We start from the raw sequence: 19,060 nt of genomic DNA, 5'->3' as shown, positions 1-19,060 counted from the left end.
TGGATGAGCAGATAGAATAAAGAGCAGTGGGGTATAGCTTTTATCTTGTACTAGTAAAAAAGCCCCGTTTCTGATGCAAATGAAACAGGGGGGCTATCAAGGTTTTCTTCAGAGTGTGCATGTGGGAGTGTCCCTGCCCTCTGCCCTCTCTCTCTCTCCCCCTTCCCCCTCGGAGTCCAGTCCTTCAGTGTTACGTTTCCTGCTGTGCTGTGTTTGTATTACCAAGAGAGTGAGGGCGTCTCTCTCCCCTCCCCCCTCTGAGTCCTCCACTGTTACAGAGAGAGGGATTACGTGCTGTGCTGTTTTCCTTCACTCATGGGGAAACCGGATATCTCTGGCGCTTCACACTTCCGGCTGGAGGCTTCATAGAACGTTGGGGTTGCCTTTTATATATATATATAGATGTTCTATTCCCAAGGATACAAAAATATCTGTATATTTACACTAAAGTAATGGCTTGAGAATACAATGTGAGAAAGTGAAGTAAAAAAACAGGAGTGGGAAGTAGACCAATGATTCCAGAGACTGGGACAGGAGGGTCATACATTACTTATAGTGAGTCATCTCCAAATTATAGTGATTCAGACAGTCCACTTATTATTTTGTTCATTCTATTGTGGTTCTAGAGAGATAGCATTTGTTTTCATTTACCTTTTAGGTAGGTAATTTATTTTTAAACTAACAAGTGCTTTTCCCTAGACTGCCTAAGAAAGCTGCTGTGCCTTTAGCTAATAACTGGGAGAAGTTAGGAGTGATGATTTATCATGCAGAGTACACATTCCTTTCACATCACAGTCCTACTGCTTATTAGATGCGTTGCTTTGACTGCTTTCAGATATGCATGTTACTTCAACATAGTGGATGTGTGTCAGTTTGTGATTTTAACAACTCTACTCCTTAATGACTAGTTGAAGTGATGAGTTTCCCCCTCCCGGTCAAAGTTGTGTTTGATGATTTTTCAAAGCAGTAACTTTATTCAAGAATGTGGGATTATTTTATGGCCTAGCAGTTTCTTTCTGCTCCTTTGGTCTTTCTAGCTCAGTCACAAACAGGCTGGGTTCTGGCTCCAGGAGCCTTCATTCATAACTACCTGGACCTTGTCCTTCTTTTTTAGCCCTCTATCCTCTTGTCCATTTTAGCCATTGCAATGACTCTCCTTGGCCAGAGGCCACAGTTCATGACACTCTAGAACCTGCTGTGCATGAAGGTAAATCTTGCTTTCCGCTGCCATTCTTGTGCAAAGGCTTGGACTCTTTCTATTCCCCAGGATGGTGAGTGCTGTGACTGGAGTATTAACAGCTTCTGCAAGCCTGAGAAGCAGAATTCAGTGCTCCAGTTGTAAAGCTAGGTCTTCTGTATAACAGCACACATAATTATCACTGAGCTATCATAGGTTTGCAATTACTGATGCATAAACATTAAAACATATCTTCTTTACAATATAAACACTGCCTCTCCTTATGTCATCAGTGGCAATGATTTGCAAAGCCACCAACTCAATCACTAGCCAACAATAAGGTGGGTGCTACTGCATTCTCTGAAACTAGGTGTATGGCAAAAATATTGGTCTGGCAGAAACAAACCAAAGAAGCTGAAACAAACAGAAAGGTACAGTGTCACCATTCCAAGACTAAATACACAGTCTGTATCCCTGGTCTATTATTTCATCATTTTACAAAAGCTGTACATTACACTGGATCCCAAATTTAAGGTACTTAAATTAATAAATCATCATATGGCACAAAAGAATTACTTAAAATTCAGTTTTTAACTTAATTTCTCATGGAACCAGTAAAATCCATAGTACACTCCTGGCAGCAGATTTAAAAACTCCAGACAAATTAAGCACTTTGGAGAGAGAAAATATAAAGTTCATTTGGCCTATTCAACATTTTTCATACATTCATTTCATATTTAATTGTAGAATTAGTCAATTGTATCAAGAAATGGTAGACTGAAACAGAGTCCCTGGTTATTTTAATCTATATAAAATTCCATCACTTGATGAAGACACGGGTATGATAACCAGATATGTGTGTTTTCAAACACATGGTGCAATCTTCAAAGGTTTATTAGTATTTGTGCAACCACAGAACTTGTATAGGGTATGACATATAGCCAGAAAACCCAACTCTCTAGGACTGTCTGTATTGTTGAGCTACTACATTCTACAGTGCAGGATAATAGACTCAAGGTGTGGGTCTGTTGAGGAAGTGATATGAATGGGATCCAAGGGGACAGATGACTGCTGGTGTGCTGGTGTAAATGTGAATAGTTGCTGACACCTGAGCAATACTGAAGGGGGTCAGTCTATAAGGAAACATCCTATGTAGCCTTTAAACTACAAGGGCAAAATAAACAAAAAGGGCAAAACAAAACTACTAGGGGCACCTGCCCCTGGGAGGCAGAGCTTTGTAAATAAAATAAAAACAAAAATGCCACATTATATTGAGTGTGTCTGGTATGAAGAATTCTCCTAGTAGCACACAGGGCAAAACAGGGAAAAAAAAAATCCACCTTCACTGACATGCACACAACAGCTCAAAATTTCTTCAAAATACACAACCTCCCCTCCACTAGGAGGAGATACTACAGGCTTTCTGGACTCAGAAATAATGGGGTGGATATTCAGTGGGCTGACCTTGGATATTCAACAGCACTGTGTGATCAAGTTCTGGGGCAGTCCACTGGAGGAGTCAGGGAGGAGCTGGCTGTTATGTAGGCACTAGTCATATTCAGTACTGGTGCCCTCATTAACTAACAGGGCAGATAAGACCACACAAAAGGTAGTCACATGTTTGCCTGTTTAGGGCACTGAATATTGGCCAACACTTACATAGCTTATAGGTTGGCAGTTGACCTGGATATTCAGGGGGCAAGTTATCAAGCCTACTTTTAAGATAAGTTCTTTTACCACAAGTTGTGCTGTTTTAGCACAGGGTCTCATTATATAAAATGGGACCCTGTGCAAAAATAACTTAGCCAGGAAACTTGTACATGCTAAACTTCAGATGTAAATGTGCTTGCATAAATTTCATGAGTTAATTTTCAAAGCTGAAGTACAAGCATACTTGGCTCTTGAACATTTACTGGTACCACTGAACAGGGAAGGCATACACATAGTATTTGTGTGTGTGCTAAAAATATAAGCCTACCTGCTTAATATTAAATTGTTAGTCATAAAGAAAGGTCTGTACTACCTCTTATACTATATCATACTGAACACCATCTGATTTAACCCTAAGAATTTTGTTCATGAACAGTTCTCTCTCCTCAATCCAAATTTTGTTAATCCAATTTTTTCTGGGGTAAAGAGGCACAAGGAATTGGAGAAGCAATATTTCCCCTTTGTGAAATACAGGTTTTAGAATTGCATAAGGAAATATAATTGTGGGTGTTTTTATATTTCACAGCAAAGGGCCATGAACTTATTTAAAAGTATGATCCCACTATCTTAAATGACAAAATGGTTGTATAGTATCTTGGCAATCTAAACAGTGCTTTAAGGTTCTTGCATATTTACTATTTTGCTTTACAGAAGAAGCCTTATGTTATAATTTGACTTTGGAATGACTCATTTTTCACTCAAAAACCCTAAACATCAACATCAAAGTATTTCTGTCCGATCACCAAATACAAATTAAGAAAGTAACATAAACACAGGGTGGAACAGGCTTTGCATGGTTTGGTCCAAATGGATTTACACTGCTATATTTCTGCCCGGTATTCTATTTACACGCTGCCAGAAGGGGAACATAATCATTACATGGGCTGATTTTCACATAAAACTCTTCCTATGTCACTCCTCTTCTGATAGGGTTGTACATCACTGGAGGAAAGCAGAGAGGTCATCACACAGCATTTCAATGTAATAAAATAGAGACTTAAAAAAAATTAGAGCCACCTGGGTGCCTCGTCATTAAATTTTCTTGTAAATCTAAAATGTTAAAGTCATGCAGGAGACAGAAACACTTTAACTGTTACAGTTTTCTTCATCTTATTCTTATTATCAGATGACATCTAAAATAGAAACTTTGTTTTGGTGATTATCTCCAATATTTATCAGGAAAGATGGTGGGTGATCTTATTCATATTGATTTTCATCCAGACTTAAGAGTTAAACTAAACAATCTATAAGAAGTGTTATTAAAAAAAAATATAAGGCTCAGAGTTTGCTTTACTACCAAAAATGATTTTGTACAGGAAAAATGTTTCTGGATTTGGTTCCACCTGGATATATATATCAATATCATTAGTTTTGTGTATATGAAGCATGTACATGGCACTTTGAACTGGTAAATGTGTTACAGTCCAATAACCTACGTACTATATTCTGTACACAGAAAAAGGGAAATATTTCATATTTTTCTCAAAAGTTCACAAACTTTTGCAGAATTGGAAACTTTAGTTACTAAAACTGAACAATGTACCTTTTACCAGGTTTGTTAAATCTCAGTCCCAAGATACAATGAAGTTTTTCAGATGCTCAACATCATTTCCATTAATTCCACTAGAAAACAACAGTGCCACAGAACTACCATGTACAATCCCTGGTCTTCAGTTTCTTCTCAAAAATAATACAATGACAGGACCAAACACAGAGGAAAAACTAGTCTTCTCCTCTTCTCCTCTCAAACAGAAAGGAAAATCATAGGTGAAGTCACAGAGGAGGATGTCATTAAGAGACACAACTTACATAGAGCAGTATTTTAAGTGCTGCTAAAAGAAAACTGCAGCACATAAGCAAGCCTCTATGGGAAGATAAAACTGATAATGCAACAAACATGTTGACATCTTACGGTCTCACATTCACTCACACACATAAAGGAAACAGGACAGTGTCATTGAAGCAAGATCAGAACTGTCAGGAGACATTTTTCTCCCCATCTCCAATAACTGAACATTTCATGCTTCACAGGCTTTACAATTATATATATTATACATGATGTAGAAATATATAAATTGCAATCATTTTACCAATATTTCCATATTATAAATATAAAGGAGAGAAAAGTTAGGTTTGTATGAATCTATATGCAAACTCCTAAGCCATCATCACATGCACACACCACACAGTGGTAGAAAATTTGACAGATAGGATAGACAGATGAATGATATATTGGGAGCTGACAGCTACTGGAATCTTTGAGGTGTCTTGTAATTAACTGAAAACAGATAGTAGTAAGCAGTTTCTAAATGTGTTTTAAGCCACTGTACATCTACATACAAGCAAGAATTTGTATGACTGCCACTTGCACAGAGGAACTAAATTTTTATAATCAGATGCAACTTGATGAATTTTTACATTGAACATTCTTTAAAAAAAATAGCATCAGCTACTTTATGGCTAGTACTTGCACATTTCTTCAATAGTAAAATAATTTTGGAAGCTTTAATTCCATTCTGGTTTGTGTACGTGCTTGTATGCAAATGCATTCCTTTTTCATATGGCTGGTTCAATGTAATCAGAGACGTACCATGATCTCTCTTCAAATGGTTCCCACTAGGTTACAAAGTTCTTCCTCTCTGTATAATCAAGAGCATGGGCCTAAAGTTTAAAAATGGACTAATGTACAGTCACTGTAGAAACACAATCAAGGTGAGATTAGTGCATTTACCCTTTTCCCAATCTTCATTCCAGAATCCAGTTCAAGTCTCAGTTTCTCCTCATCTGCACACAAGGTCATGAGAAATCAGAATGCTGTACTATTGTGAACGTTTTGCAAACAAGTTAATAATTGGTGATATGGACTTTCTGGGGAGGCTACAACCTCAAACACAGACTGAAAGGCCCTCCGGTCCAGTTCCTCATCTATCTGATGTCTGTAAAAATCTATAGCCACCAGGCAGAAAAGGTTAATGTCCACTTGCTCCGATTTGCCCATACGGCTGATAATGTGTGGAAGACTGTGGAAGGTGTTAAGGCCAGATACACAAGAAAAATAGAAATCAAAACAAAATCTGAAGACAATAAGTGCATCTGGACAGTTTTACCATCATTTGTATCATTTTCTGGCAGAAATTTCTGCTGTACTACCAGAGCATTGAAACCACCCAGCTGGGAATTAAAACATGCCTAATATGTGAAGGAAGATGGGTTAAAACAAACATGTAGTAAACATACTGCTTAATCTCGCCATTTGTACACATGACTATGGCGCATTTTGGGTTGCTTTTCAAGGAAAGTTAGTTCTGTATACAAATCTGTAATTTACATTTTTACATACCCTAACTTTCCTCTTGGTCTCTGCCCATTAGGAGATTTCTTATCTGATTATCTGTATTTGCAGGGGAAAAAGTATTCCTTCTGTGCTCATCTTTAGAACATTTCTGGGATGATTTGCATATTTGTAGCTAAATCCTAGATTTTACTGTTCCTGTCTCATTTAAAGAGATAATTATAAAAAAACCCCCAAAACAAAACAATGATACACGGAGAGTTTAAGGGCATCAGAAGCTTGCCTCACCAGATTGCCCCTTCATAGCAGTGGTTTCTTACCCTCAGGTGGTTATACTGCTTCTCTTCTTACTTTGCCATGGGCTGAGGAGAAGGTTTGAAATGTGAGACAAGGTACTACTTGTATCACACAAGAAATTGAAGTGCCTTGTTTTATGTTAAATCTTCCAGGCAGTCTGAGGAAGAGGAGCAGCACAGCGGGAAAGAACATGCTCTCACTATTGTGTCCACAATGACACTGATGGGGCAGGTAGGAGACTGATGTGGGGTTGGGTACTGGAAAAAGGGAGTTGTAGGCTGATGCTGGGGGGTGGGGGGGTGGGTAAAGATTCTGTGAGGGAGGACAAGCTAGGGAAGGAAAGAAATAAGTATAGAAAAAAAAGGAAGGGCAATGGGTGACTAGAAGGGGGTGGGGGAAGGAGCTGGATGACATGTGGGAGAGCAGTACTCACATTCTAGCTTTAGGTAGATAAAAAAGACAAATCAGAGACATGGAGAAAAAAGATGAAAAGGGTCAATGTCAGAGACATATGTAGGGGAGGGAGGGAAGCAGTGGCATAGCCATGGGGGGAGGGGGGCTGAGCCCTTCCAGACCTGCCGCACCCCTTTACCTTTGCTGGTGGGGACACTGAAGTCCTGCCAGCCAAATAAATACAGTGCTTCTGCTCCCGTCTTCTCAGCTGCTTCCTGCCTGCAGATGTCATTGGCGTGCCTTTAGCTGCTGACACCATGACTTCTCAAGCATGCACTGAGCATCCCTTCCAGCAAAGGTATGGTTAGTACGCAGAGGGGTAGGGAGCTGAGGAGGGGAAGAGAGGAATGTGTTGCACCCCCCCCCCCCCAGTCTACCCATGAGCACTCTCTAAACTGGAAGGCTGGCTATGCCCCTGGAGGGAAGAAGACAAATAGAGTAAAGAAATAGAAAATACAAATGAGATCCTGGACAAGGACTTAGAAAAGAAACAACAAAAGAAAAGTGGTAAAGAGAGACCAACACAACTAGAAAAATAAAATGATCGGACCACACAGGTACTTTTTCTAGTTTGGAGCCTTTCTTGTGGTATGAACTCATCTGCATGGTTCATAGTAGAATTGGAAAAGGTACAGCGAAGGGCGATGAAAATGATAGTGGGGATGGGACGACTTTCCTATGAAGAGAGGCTGAGAAGGCTAGGGCTTTTCAGCTTGGAGAAGAGACGGCTGAGGGGAGATATGATAGAAGTGTATAAAATAATGAGTGGAATGGATCGGGTGGATGTAAAGCGACTGTTCACGCTATCCAAAAATACTAGGACTAGAGGGCATGAGTTGAAGCTACAGTGTGGTAAATTTAAAACGAATCGGAGAAAATTTTTCTTCACCCAACGTGTAATTAGACTCTGGAATTCGTTGCCGGAGAACATGGTACGGGCGGTTAGCTTGACGGAGTTTAAAAAGGGGTTAGATAGATTCCTAAAGGACAAGTCCATAGACCGCTATTAAATGGACTTGGAAAAATTCCGCATTTTCAGGTATAACTTGTCTGGAATGTTTTTACGTTTGGGGAGCGTGCCAGGTGCCCTTGACCTGGATTGGCCACTGTCGGTGACAGGATGCTGGGCTAGATGGACCTTTGGTCTTTCCCAGTATGGCACTACTTATGTACTTATGTACTTATACTTCAATACTGGTCCCAAGATGCACGCTTAAAAATAAAAGTTGGCTCAGTATGCTACAACCCCTTCAGTTAATCCTGAATACACGAACGAGGGCAATACATCCAGGAACCTGCATTTAAAGAATATTTTGATTGGGTTATCTATGCAATTGTGTAGAATGGCATAGATAACTCAAGTTAAAATTTCTAGTTACTGCAGCCTGGTACAGTTCAGGTATTTTTGGGGCCTCTGGAAAGGAAAAGATGACTGCTGATGTAGGGTTGCAAGTTCCATGTTCTACAGAGACAGGCTGACCCTAATGTATCTATGGATCTTTTTCTCTATGTTTTTAAAAAATGAAGGAAAATCAGATAGAAGACAGTAAAAACCAGGACTAATTTGGCTTGTCCTTCAGGTTATGGAGCTTGCTGGAAATCTTAGGGGTGGATCCCTGCTAGCCAAAGAATGGTACTGAAGGATTCAGTCTGAGGGGAAAGGGGGAAACTGCACCATCAAGGCACTAATCCCGAGGATCCAAAATGAGGAAAAAGTGGAATTAAGTTTTTAAAACAATTGTTTGATGCTGGCAAAACAAATATTCTGATCCCATTGAAAATTAGATTCCCTAGTATATATTTACCAGCTTCTTGGGGTTCTTGTTGCCGCTAGTAGTACTGAGAGCTTGCAGCCATTATCTTAGTACAGAATTTCTCTACAATATCAACATTTATTACTTATGACAACTGTCTAGATTTAAGAAACTACTCTTCTAATGGCCAAAGGACCCTTCTTTTTAAGGACAAACAGGATTGCTGCATTTGGGTCCACTTAACAAGCAGTGCAGAAAGCATCATGGCACAGTTATTAACTTACTGAATTTACATGTAAATAAGGCCAACAAAGGAAAAAGATATACATCAAACTCCCTAACACTGTCATGGAATGACATTTTTATGAAAACCTATCTCTCACTCTCCAAATGCTGAATAATGCACCTTATTGAAACTTTAATTTAAATGGATAGGTAATAGAGAATTACTGGTTTACAAATTGGTAAGGATACATTGCTGAAATCCATGGACTGGTGGAAGCACTGACAAAGAAGCAAGAGAGGCTCCACATTGCCATGGCAACTGGTGTTCTCTGAGTGAAGTTTGAGAGAGAGAGCATCACCCAGTCACGAACCATGGATGACTGTCCAGTTGTATGTAGGGTTTGAAATACCTGTAAAAACAATAGGAGTCACCACACACCTTCTTACCATTCACGAACTGTGAAGAATAATATTTGAACAATAGAGGGATAGAAGTCTACTGGAAATTTTCATTTCATCTCATTTATTTGTACTTTCTAGACTACTGTATCTGACACACAGGTCTAAGCTTTTAATCTGAGATCTTAGAAACAGAAAGGAACTCCAAAATCAGGCAGGAAAGATTACATTCACACAAAAAAATGAAGTTGCTTACCAGTATCTTATAGCTTGGAAAATCTGTTTCATTTTGTTTGATTTTACTGTCTGATGTCATGCTCTTATACTCTATGTTTTATTATGTATGTATGTTTGGTTGTAACCTCCTGTGACCATTAGATAAAATGGGCTATACATTTTTAATTTTAAAAACATTTATAATTCATAATTTTGGGGAAAAAGCAGTCTGACACACAAAAGAACCTGGTCTAAGGGGGATGCATTTGGATTCTGATCCCTAAAGAGGTTTTGGAGGACTTCTAGCGAAACTTACTGTCATGTTGGGAGTTCTTCTCTAAACAGTGGTGGGATGTCAATGTAAGAACTTATGTCCATGTTGCAGTACTACAAATGGAGGCTGACCTCAAGTGGTCTACCGATGCCACCATAGCTCTGACATTATGAGCTGTAACAGAACCCTCAAGAGTCAAACCTGCCTGGGCATAAGTGAAAAAAATGTACTCTACTATCTAATTTGATAGAGTGTGTTTGTTGATAACAACCCCCTCTCCTTGTCAAAAGAAACAAAACGTTGGGTAGACTTTTTAAGGTCTTTAATTCCCTCCAAATAGGCAGCTTAGGCTATCTTTCAAAATCTAATGTCTGCAGTGCACTTGTGGGTATGAAGCCTGGGAAAAAATATTGGCAAGATGATCGACTGGTTAAGATGGAAATCTAACTAATCTTATAAATGAAGGTTGTCTCCTTATGTATTGTATCCAACTATCTAGAGCAATTAGGAGAACATAATAACTCAATTGACATATACATCAAAACACAATATTTATGTGTAGAGGAAAGGCCTCAAGAAACCCCTGGCTATATATTTCTATAGCTCACGGAGGCTGGGCTGTTTCATCATCGGCCAAAACCTCTGAACCGTAGTTCTTACTTTTTTATATTTTTGTATGTATTTTATTCACCAGAGCTGCACAAAAAATTCAATAAACTCTTGGATTACAATGCTACTTAGCTTCTTTTTGGGTCGTGTCCTTTGTATAACAAATCTTTCTCAACGCTGAGTACGACCACGGCCAATTGAGTTATTATGTTCTCCTAATTGCTCTAGATAGTAAGATGGAAATCCGACAGAGCCCTTAGAAGGAACTTAGTTAGGGTGAGGGTGCAGAACCATCTGTTATAAAATCTACTACAAGACAGATCACTTATTAAAACCTGGAGCTCATTTTCTCTGCACGTTGAAGTTACCTCCACCCAAAACAGAACTTCCAGGTCAGGTACTTCAGTTCATAGGTGTTAAGTGGCTTGAAAGAAGCTTTCATCAGTTTGGTTAAGGCAACACTGAGGCCCTCCATGACACTGCAGGAAGCTTGATAGGAAGCTTAAAGATACAGCAAGCTCCACATAAAGTGAACAACTTTAAGGCTGTATAGAGATGGGGTTACCTTCTACATGATGAGAATCAATTACTTTAAGATGTACCCTAAGGAGTTGGCTTTGAATACCTTCTACACCTGTCTGAGAATTAGGTTTGAAATAGTTTTGTGTGGGACAACAGAAGGAATGTAGGGACTTTCCCTCACGCCAGATCACAAATCACTTCCATCTGAACCTGTACAACCTTCATGGAATCCCTCCTGGAAGCCAGAATTACTTGTAAAACATTTTTAGGTAAACCCACGGAAGCTATAGTTATCCTCTCAACATCTAAGCTGTGAGAGCAAAGGACTTGATGCTGGGATGCAAGAGAGTGCCCTGAGCTTGTGATCAGCACTGGAGAATTCCCCAATTTTATAGGCTCTCTTATTGAGGAAGTTCCAGAAGAGTAGAGAACCACGCTCGTCTTGGCCAGTAAGGGGCTATGAGAATAATGGTTCCCTATTCCATCTGTGTTTCAGAAGGATTTTTGCTATCAGGGGAATTGGAGGATATGCATATAGAAAACCCACTCCCCAATCCAGGAGAAAGACGTCCAACTGCAGACTCAGACAGCTGCAGGAGGTACTCAAGCAGTTTTTGTGTGGGGTAAGGCAAGGGATCTAAGGCCTTGTCCTCATCTCAGATGGCAAACCTCTTCCACTTAAAACAGTAATACCTCTTAGTGGAATCTTTCCTGGAAGCCAGCAAGATACAGGACACACCCTCAGGCAATTCCAGATGTTCTAGTCCTATGCTCTCAACATCCAGGCCATTAAGGCCAGGGATTGGAATTGGGATGCAAAGGGGGAACCCTCGTTCTGTGTGATGAGGGTCGGAAAACAGTCCAATCTCCACAGATCATCAGAGAATAACTCCAGAAGAAGAGGGAACCAGATCAGACATGGCCAGTAAAAAGCAATCATAATCATGGTGCCTTGATCTTGCCTGAGTTTCAGCAAAGTCTTCTCTATGAGAGGTATGGGAGGATACGTGTACAGAAGTCCCTCCCACCAATGTAGAAGAAAGGCATCTGATGCTAGACAGGCATGTGACCCGAGCCTGGAGCAGAACTGAGGGACTTTGTTGTTGAGATGAGTGGCAAAAAGATACACTGAGGGGGTGCCCCACTCTTGTAAGATCTTGCGGGCTATACCCATGTTTAGAAACCACTCGTGTGGTTACAGTATCTTGATCAACCTGTCTGCTAGGCAGTTGTTCTTGTAGAGGTAAGTGGCACGGAGGTCCATCCCATGAAGTGGAGCCCACTGCCATGCCCACCACTTCCTGACACAAGGGTTAAGATCCCATACCCCCCTGATTGTTGACATAGAACATTGCAACGTGGTTGTCTGTTTGAATGAGAACAATTTGGTTCTGGAGTCAATCTCTGAAACCCTTTAGAGCATTTCAAATAACCCTGAGCTTGAAGAGATTGATGTGGAACTGAACCTCCTGAGCGTGCCACTGGCCCTGAGTGTGAAGCCCTTCTACATGAGCTTCCCAACCTAGGTTGGATGCATCCAATGTCAACACCTTCCAAGGTGGTTGAATTTGGAATGGAAGTCCTAGAGTTAAATTGGACCAAGTTGTCCACCAGAGAAGGGCGTGTGCCAGTTTTGGTGGTATGTGGATGACATCCGTTAGGTTCTCTGTCGCCTGAGACCACTGGGAAACTAAGGTGCACTGGGCCACTCTCAAGTGGAGCCATGCCATGAGAGTGACATGCACAGTGGAAGCATTGTGGCCCATCTGTCTCAACATTTGCGGAGCTGAAATCTGCTGGCTACTACAAACCTGTGAGGCAAGCATTACTAAGGTATCCGCTCTCACTTGAGGAAGGAAGACCTGAGCCTGCGCTGTATCTAGCAGGGCTCCTTTGTACTCCAATTTGCGAACTGGTTGTAGGTGGGACTTGGGTTAACGGATGACAAACCCCAGTAGTTCCAACAACTGGATAGTCATCCTCATTGACTCCTTGGATCCTTCCCGAGATGTGCTCTTGACCAGCCAATCGTCCAGGTAGGGAAATACACATACTCCCAGTCTGCATAGATACGCTACGACTACTGATAGACACTTGGTGAAAACTCTGGCTGCAGATGCCATGTCAAAAGGCAAAATGCGATATTGGTAGTGGCATTTCCCCACTTGAAATTTGAGATACTTCCTGTGACTTGGAAGTATCGAAATGTAGGTAGAGGCACCCTTTAAATCCAGAGAGCATAGCCAATAGCTTTCTTGAATTAGAAGAAGAAGGCTACCCAGGGAAAGCATCCTGAACTTTTCATTGCTAGGAATTTGTTCAAGACCCTTAGGTCTAGGAGGGGCCTGTATCCCCCTGTTTTTTTGGTCACTAGGAAGTGCCTGGAATAGAATCCCATCCCTTCTTCCCCTGCTGATACGGGTTCAACCGCTCAGGCCTATAGAAGGGTGGAGAGTTCCTCTGCAAGTACCTGATTGTGTTGAAAGCTGATGAATGACACTCTCAGTGGCCAATTTGGAGGTCTCTGACACCAATTCAGTGCATACCTGAGGCAATTTGAAGAACCCACTGGTCAGAGGTTACAAGGGGCCATCTGTGTTGGTAAAAAATGAGCCTTCCTCTGACTGGAAGGTCATCCGGGATGGATACTTTCTGAGTAGCTATGCTATGCTGGAGCCAGTCAAAAGCACGTGCCCTTTGACTGGGGAGCCAGATGAGACTTTTCAGATGGGGCTGGTGAGGCCTGGGATGCTGGGCCTGAGTTGCCTAAGTGAAATGAGCGGGAGGCGGGTACCTACGCCTTTGAGAGTAGTACGTACACTGCCTAGACCCTGTCAAAAATGTTCTTGCTGAAAAAGAGAGATGGGGGGTTTTGAAGGGTTCACATTTACCACCACAAGTGTAACTGGTAGGGGGGAGGGTGGGCCTGGGTCCGCCTGCCTGAAGTGTACTGCACCCACTAAAACTGCTCCAGGGACCTGCAAACTGCTGTCATGGAGCTCGGTATGACATTTGAGGCTGGCAAAAAATATTTAAAAAGTTTTTTTTTAGGGTGGGAGGGGGGTTAGTGACCATTGGGGGGAGTAAGGGGAGGTGATCCCTGATTCCCTCCGGTGGTCATCTGGTCAGTTCGGGCACCTTTTTGAGGCTTGGTCATAAGAAAAAATGGACCAAGTCGCCCAAGTGCTCGTCAGGGACATCCTTCTTTTTTCCATTATCGGTCGAGGACGCCCATGTGATAGGCACGCCCCAGTCCCAAATTCACTGGGACCAAGCATCACTAGATATACCCCCTAGCAGAAAAGGCTGCAGACAGACTTTCGCCAGTTCAACAACAAAAAACAGTGAGAAATTGGCCGAGGAAGAAGCCTCAGCAGAGCAATCTAGGAGCTGCACCGGGAACTGGTTGCACCTGAACAATGCCCTATAGGGCAGAATGCACAATTATGTTTCCTTTATTTCCACCTGCTGGTCAATAGACAGAACTCCTCAAGTTCTAGACTGGTCTGAGGAGGATGCTAAGGAAAGGAAACTTATAAATGGCTGAAAACCTCACTAAGGAGCAACTGGGAAAAATACCACACAATAGTGACAGGAACAAGCCAGAAAGTTACAAAATTGTAGCTTAAAAGGCAAAAATACATGCCTTGACATCAGCTCCAGTGATGCGTGATCAACTGGCTTCACAGAAAGTCGAAGACTGAGGTGGTCTCACATGACAGTGGCAGGCAGAAAATGATGTGCATGTGTAGTGTGGCAGCCCAAAAGCTTTCAGTTACACTACGCTGGAGTACTTTCCCATCTGCAGGCTCCACTGGTAACATCATCTATGTGTTGAGAACTTGCTATCCTCCTTGTCCGTGGAGAAATTTAGGTTTTCTAAGTTGACATTTCTATAGTTTCACTTGCTTTCATAGCTTTCCCTCTGGGATTATCACTATATTTGCCCTCTTTAATGATATCTTCCTCCCCTCCGCAATTGTTTCTATCAATAGCGCTATCAATAGTACGTCCCAGTCCTAAATTCGCCAAATATGAGCATACTCTACAAAGTGCTTTTATTTTTTGGCCCCTGTAGCTTGGAACAAACTTCCCTTAGAAATTCGTGGAGAATTGTCCCTTCCAAAATGTAAAACAGCAATTAAAACTTGGCTCTTCAGGCAGGCCTTTGGTTAGTGATTAAGGTGGAGTTCTGGCGATTTCTATTCCTCCCCCCTTTTACCCTTTTCTTATTACCTCCCTATTGTCTTTTTCCTTGGTTTGTTTGGTATATTTGTACTGTCTTTATTTCCCTGCCTGTCCTATGCGATACTGGAGTTCCTTTTTCCAGTCTTTTATTGGTTTTGTCTTTTTAGTATGTAAATGGCTTACTTCTGTGTGGCAGTTGAAACGATATAATAAGTGTAAATAAAGCATGTGCATATAATATTGTTGTGTAAGTGATCTGTCTTCCAATAAAGCAAAGTTACTCACCTGCAGCAAGTGTTCTTTGAGAACCACAGGACACCGTATTGTCACTTATGGGACCTTTTTTTTGTTCTTAATTTTTCTTTTTATTTGTTAAAATAATAAGAAAAATTAAGAACAAAAAAGGTCTCATAAATGGCAAATGATGTCCTGCTTGTCCTTGGAGAAATATTTTGAAACAAAATAAAACAAACTAAGAGAAATGTCTGTTAAAAAGAAAGATTCATTTTATGTGTTACTTAGCAGTTTCTTTCTACTTTGGTCTCCAGCTTGGTTGGAACCAGCTTTAAGTACAGGTTTATCATGACATGAGTAACTATGGATTTTTCTTCAACATTATAAATTCCCTCTCACCTAACTCAACCATAAACCGCAATAATCCTTGGCCCAAGCCATGAGTTCTGGTTCCCTCCAGAAATCAGTACACAAACCCTGATTCTGGACATAGGTAACACTACTGGGCAATACTGTAGTTGTGAATGTTAGTTTTTTTAACAACTCCAGTTTTGGGCAACCTAATGATCCATAGTTGGATTTGGAAATTCAATCTGTCACCTGCTTGGCAATGAAGTTGCTCAACCAACCTGTGAAAGCTTCTCCCCGTCCTTAAAAAAAAAATAAATAATAAATAAATAAATAAATAAATAAATAAATAAATATATATATATATATATATATATATATATATATATATATATATACTACAACTCATTCATCTCGTTTTTAATGATAATCCACCAAGATTTTCATGGTCCAACCAGAAGACACTGTACCTTATAAACTACTGTTGCCATAAACTGTGGATAAGGTTGCTGATTGGATAAGAATTCTCCAATAACTTTGTTCATAATATCTTGAGGTGGGAAAAAATCATCCAAAAACTGAGGGAGGATCCGTGCCACTACTCGAGCTTCAGAAGGAAACCCTCTCCTGATTCTAGAGTTAAAAAAATGAAAGGCAACAAGAAGTTAGTACAATTCAATTGCATTCAGCTGGCCAATTTGGGGGCATTTCTATAACTGGGTGCTTGCTCCCTTATAGGTGGCTCAGTGCTGCACAGGGAGCACTTATTTTATAAAAGAATCTAGGTGCTCAGATTTTTGTTATAGAATACTAGTGTAAACCCACATGGCCACCATGGCCTTACAATATACATGCTTAAGTGGGAGTCATATCCATGTCCTGCCCACGAGTATGCCCCTGTGCAGTTACACGGTAAAGCACTTATGCACTCCCTTATAGAATAGCGAGCAGTGCAATTATGAACACAAGGCACGTGGAACTGAATACACGCAGTTATAGAATTGCCCTTATTATATACATGGAGGGGCATTTTCGAAAGAAACGTCCAAGTTGCGATTTGGACGTCTTCACAAAACGTTGAAATCCAGGGGCGGGGAAACCCGTATTTTCGAAAAAAGATGGACGTCCATCTTTCGTTGTGAAAAAGCTGTCAGGGACATCCAAATCCTTAAATTTGGATGTCCCTAGATTTGGACATCCTTGGATCTGGACGTTTCTGATTTTCGGTGACTTTCAAAACCAAAGACATCCATGTCAAAAACGTCCAAATGCAAGCCATTTGGACGTGGGAGGAGCCAGCATTTGTAGTGCACTGGTCCCCTTGACATGCCAGGACACCAAAAGGGCACCCTAGGGGGCACTTCAATGGACTTCACAAATTGCTCCCTTACCTTGTGTGCTGAGTACCCAAAACCCACTAATGTACACCACTACCATAGCCCTTACGGGTGAAGGGGGGGCACCTATATATGGGTACAGTGGGTTTGTGGTGGGTTTTGGAGAGCTCACTATTTCCTCCACAAATGTAACAGTAGGGGGGGTATGGGCCTGGGTCCGCCTGTCTGAAGTGCAATGCAGTACCTAATAAAACTGCTCCAGGGACCTGCATGTGCTGTCATGGACCTGAGTATGAAATCTGAGGCTGGCACAGAGGGTGGCACAAAATATTTTTAAAGATGTTTTCTGAGGGGGGGGGGGGTTAGTGACCACTGGGGGAGTAACAAGATGTCATTCCCGATTCCCTCCGGTGGTCATCTGGTCATTTTGGGCACCTTTTTGTGACTTATTCGTAAAAAAAACCCACATCCGGGTGAAAACGTCCAAGTGTTCGTCAGGGACATCCTTGCTTTGTTTGATTGTGGGTCAAAGACGTCCAAGTGTTAGGCATGCCCAAGTCCTGCCTTCGCTACGCCTCCGACACGCCCCCTTGAAATGTGCATGTCCTTACGACGGGCTGCAGTTGGAGACGTTCAAAATTGGGTTTTGATTATACAGATTTGGACGTCTCTGTGAGAAGGACGTCCATCTTCCGTTTTATGTCGAAAGATGGACGTCCTTCTCTTTCAAAAATGAGCCTGAAAGTCAATTTTCTGGTTCCAGTACTGGAGGGGAACATAGCAATAATCACTTCTGGTGTCTTTCCTCCTGGCCTAGTCTGCTGTCTCCAGGAATAAATCTCCATAAATCACATGATCTCTCTACTTCCTCCTGCAATCATGATAGCTTAAGCCTGTTAGAAAAACCCTGTCTGAAATCAGAGCCCTAAAAGGCTGATCATTCTTTTCACCATCTGTTTTCACTGTGTTTTGCTATAAAAGCACAATTCCTCACAAGCTGCTTCTTCTCATCTATTTCAGTTGCTCAGGCAACATTACTGAATTTATAATGTTCATCACTTCAAGCTGGCAATTATGCACTGAACATAAGTCTGTTATTGTCCTCCTTCTCTGCATTTATCATCTTGTCACTGATAATCAAAAAGAAACTCTGATAAGATTACCAAAAGATGCTAAATCACCTTTTTCCTACATTTCAGCTGCAAATCCATTTTTGGATATAATCTGTTCAGTTCCTTAGGAGAAAATCCTATTGAGACGCTGATATTACTTAAATATGGTTAAAGTATGAGAAAAACAACACAATTTTAGATTCATCAGATTTCAATTCAAATGTATAATTTCTATATGCATATTTTAAGAACCAAAGAATGCTAAACCAATGGAATGTATCATAATTGTGTTTGACGTACTCCCACTGCAGCAGTACTCCCCATTTCTCTCTTATTCCTAAGATACAAGAAAAAAGTTTGGTTTTGGAGATCTGGATAGTTCAGTGGATTAATAGAGGAATAAAGAGACTTTTACTTCTAGGCTGGCAATGAAATCATTACTATCAGAAAACTGTGTGGTGGAGCATATGAAATGTGTTCCACATATACAGATCGGCAATTTATCATCAAACTGTCTTCATGACACATATGGAGTAGTCTAATGGTCAGTGCAGCGGTCTGAGAACCAAAGGAACTGGGTTCGATTCCCACTGCAGCTCCCCGCCACTGCACCAGGTACAAAATAAGTACCTGTATATAATATGTAAACTGCTTTAATTGTAACCACAGAAAGCCAGTATATGAAATCCCATCCCCTTCCTCCAACTTATAGTAACATAGTAAATGACGGCAGATAAAGAGCTGAACGGCTAATCAAGTCTGCCCAACAAGATAAACTCATTTTACATGGTATGTGATACTTTATATGTATACCCAAGTTTGATTTGTCCTTGCCATTCTTAGGGCACAGATCATAGAAGTCTGCCCAGCACTGTTCTTGTACTAAAAGTTCTGAAGCTAACATTGAAGTCCC

The 19,060-nt window shown here is 41.0% G+C and overlaps 1 protein-coding gene across 1 annotated transcript in view; it reads right to left on the bottom strand.

The window, feature by feature from the left end:
• Positions 1-408: 408 nt before the first annotated feature.
• Positions 409-19,060, bottom strand: part of HTT (huntingtin) — a 990,576-nt gene continuing 971,924 nt past the window's right edge. Inside the window, exons 65-67 of the mRNA XM_030191138.1 lie at positions 16,169-16,331; positions 9,158-9,318; positions 409-5,907 (exon numbers count right to left, since the gene is read on the bottom strand). Coding sequence (XP_030046998.1) covers positions 5,694-5,907; positions 9,158-9,318; positions 16,169-16,331 — 538 coding nt within the window. The 3' untranslated portion in view covers positions 409-5,693. The remainder of the gene's footprint in view (positions 5,908-9,157; positions 9,319-16,168; positions 16,332-19,060) is intronic.

This window comes from Microcaecilia unicolor, chromosome 2, assembly GCF_901765095.1.
Source record: "Microcaecilia unicolor chromosome 2, aMicUni1.1, whole genome shotgun sequence".
Lineage (NCBI taxonomy): Eukaryota > Metazoa > Chordata > Amphibia > Gymnophiona > Siphonopidae > Microcaecilia > Microcaecilia unicolor.
The sequence above is the reverse complement of the archived record's forward strand: the minus strand, read 5'-3'. Positions and strand labels throughout refer to the sequence as shown.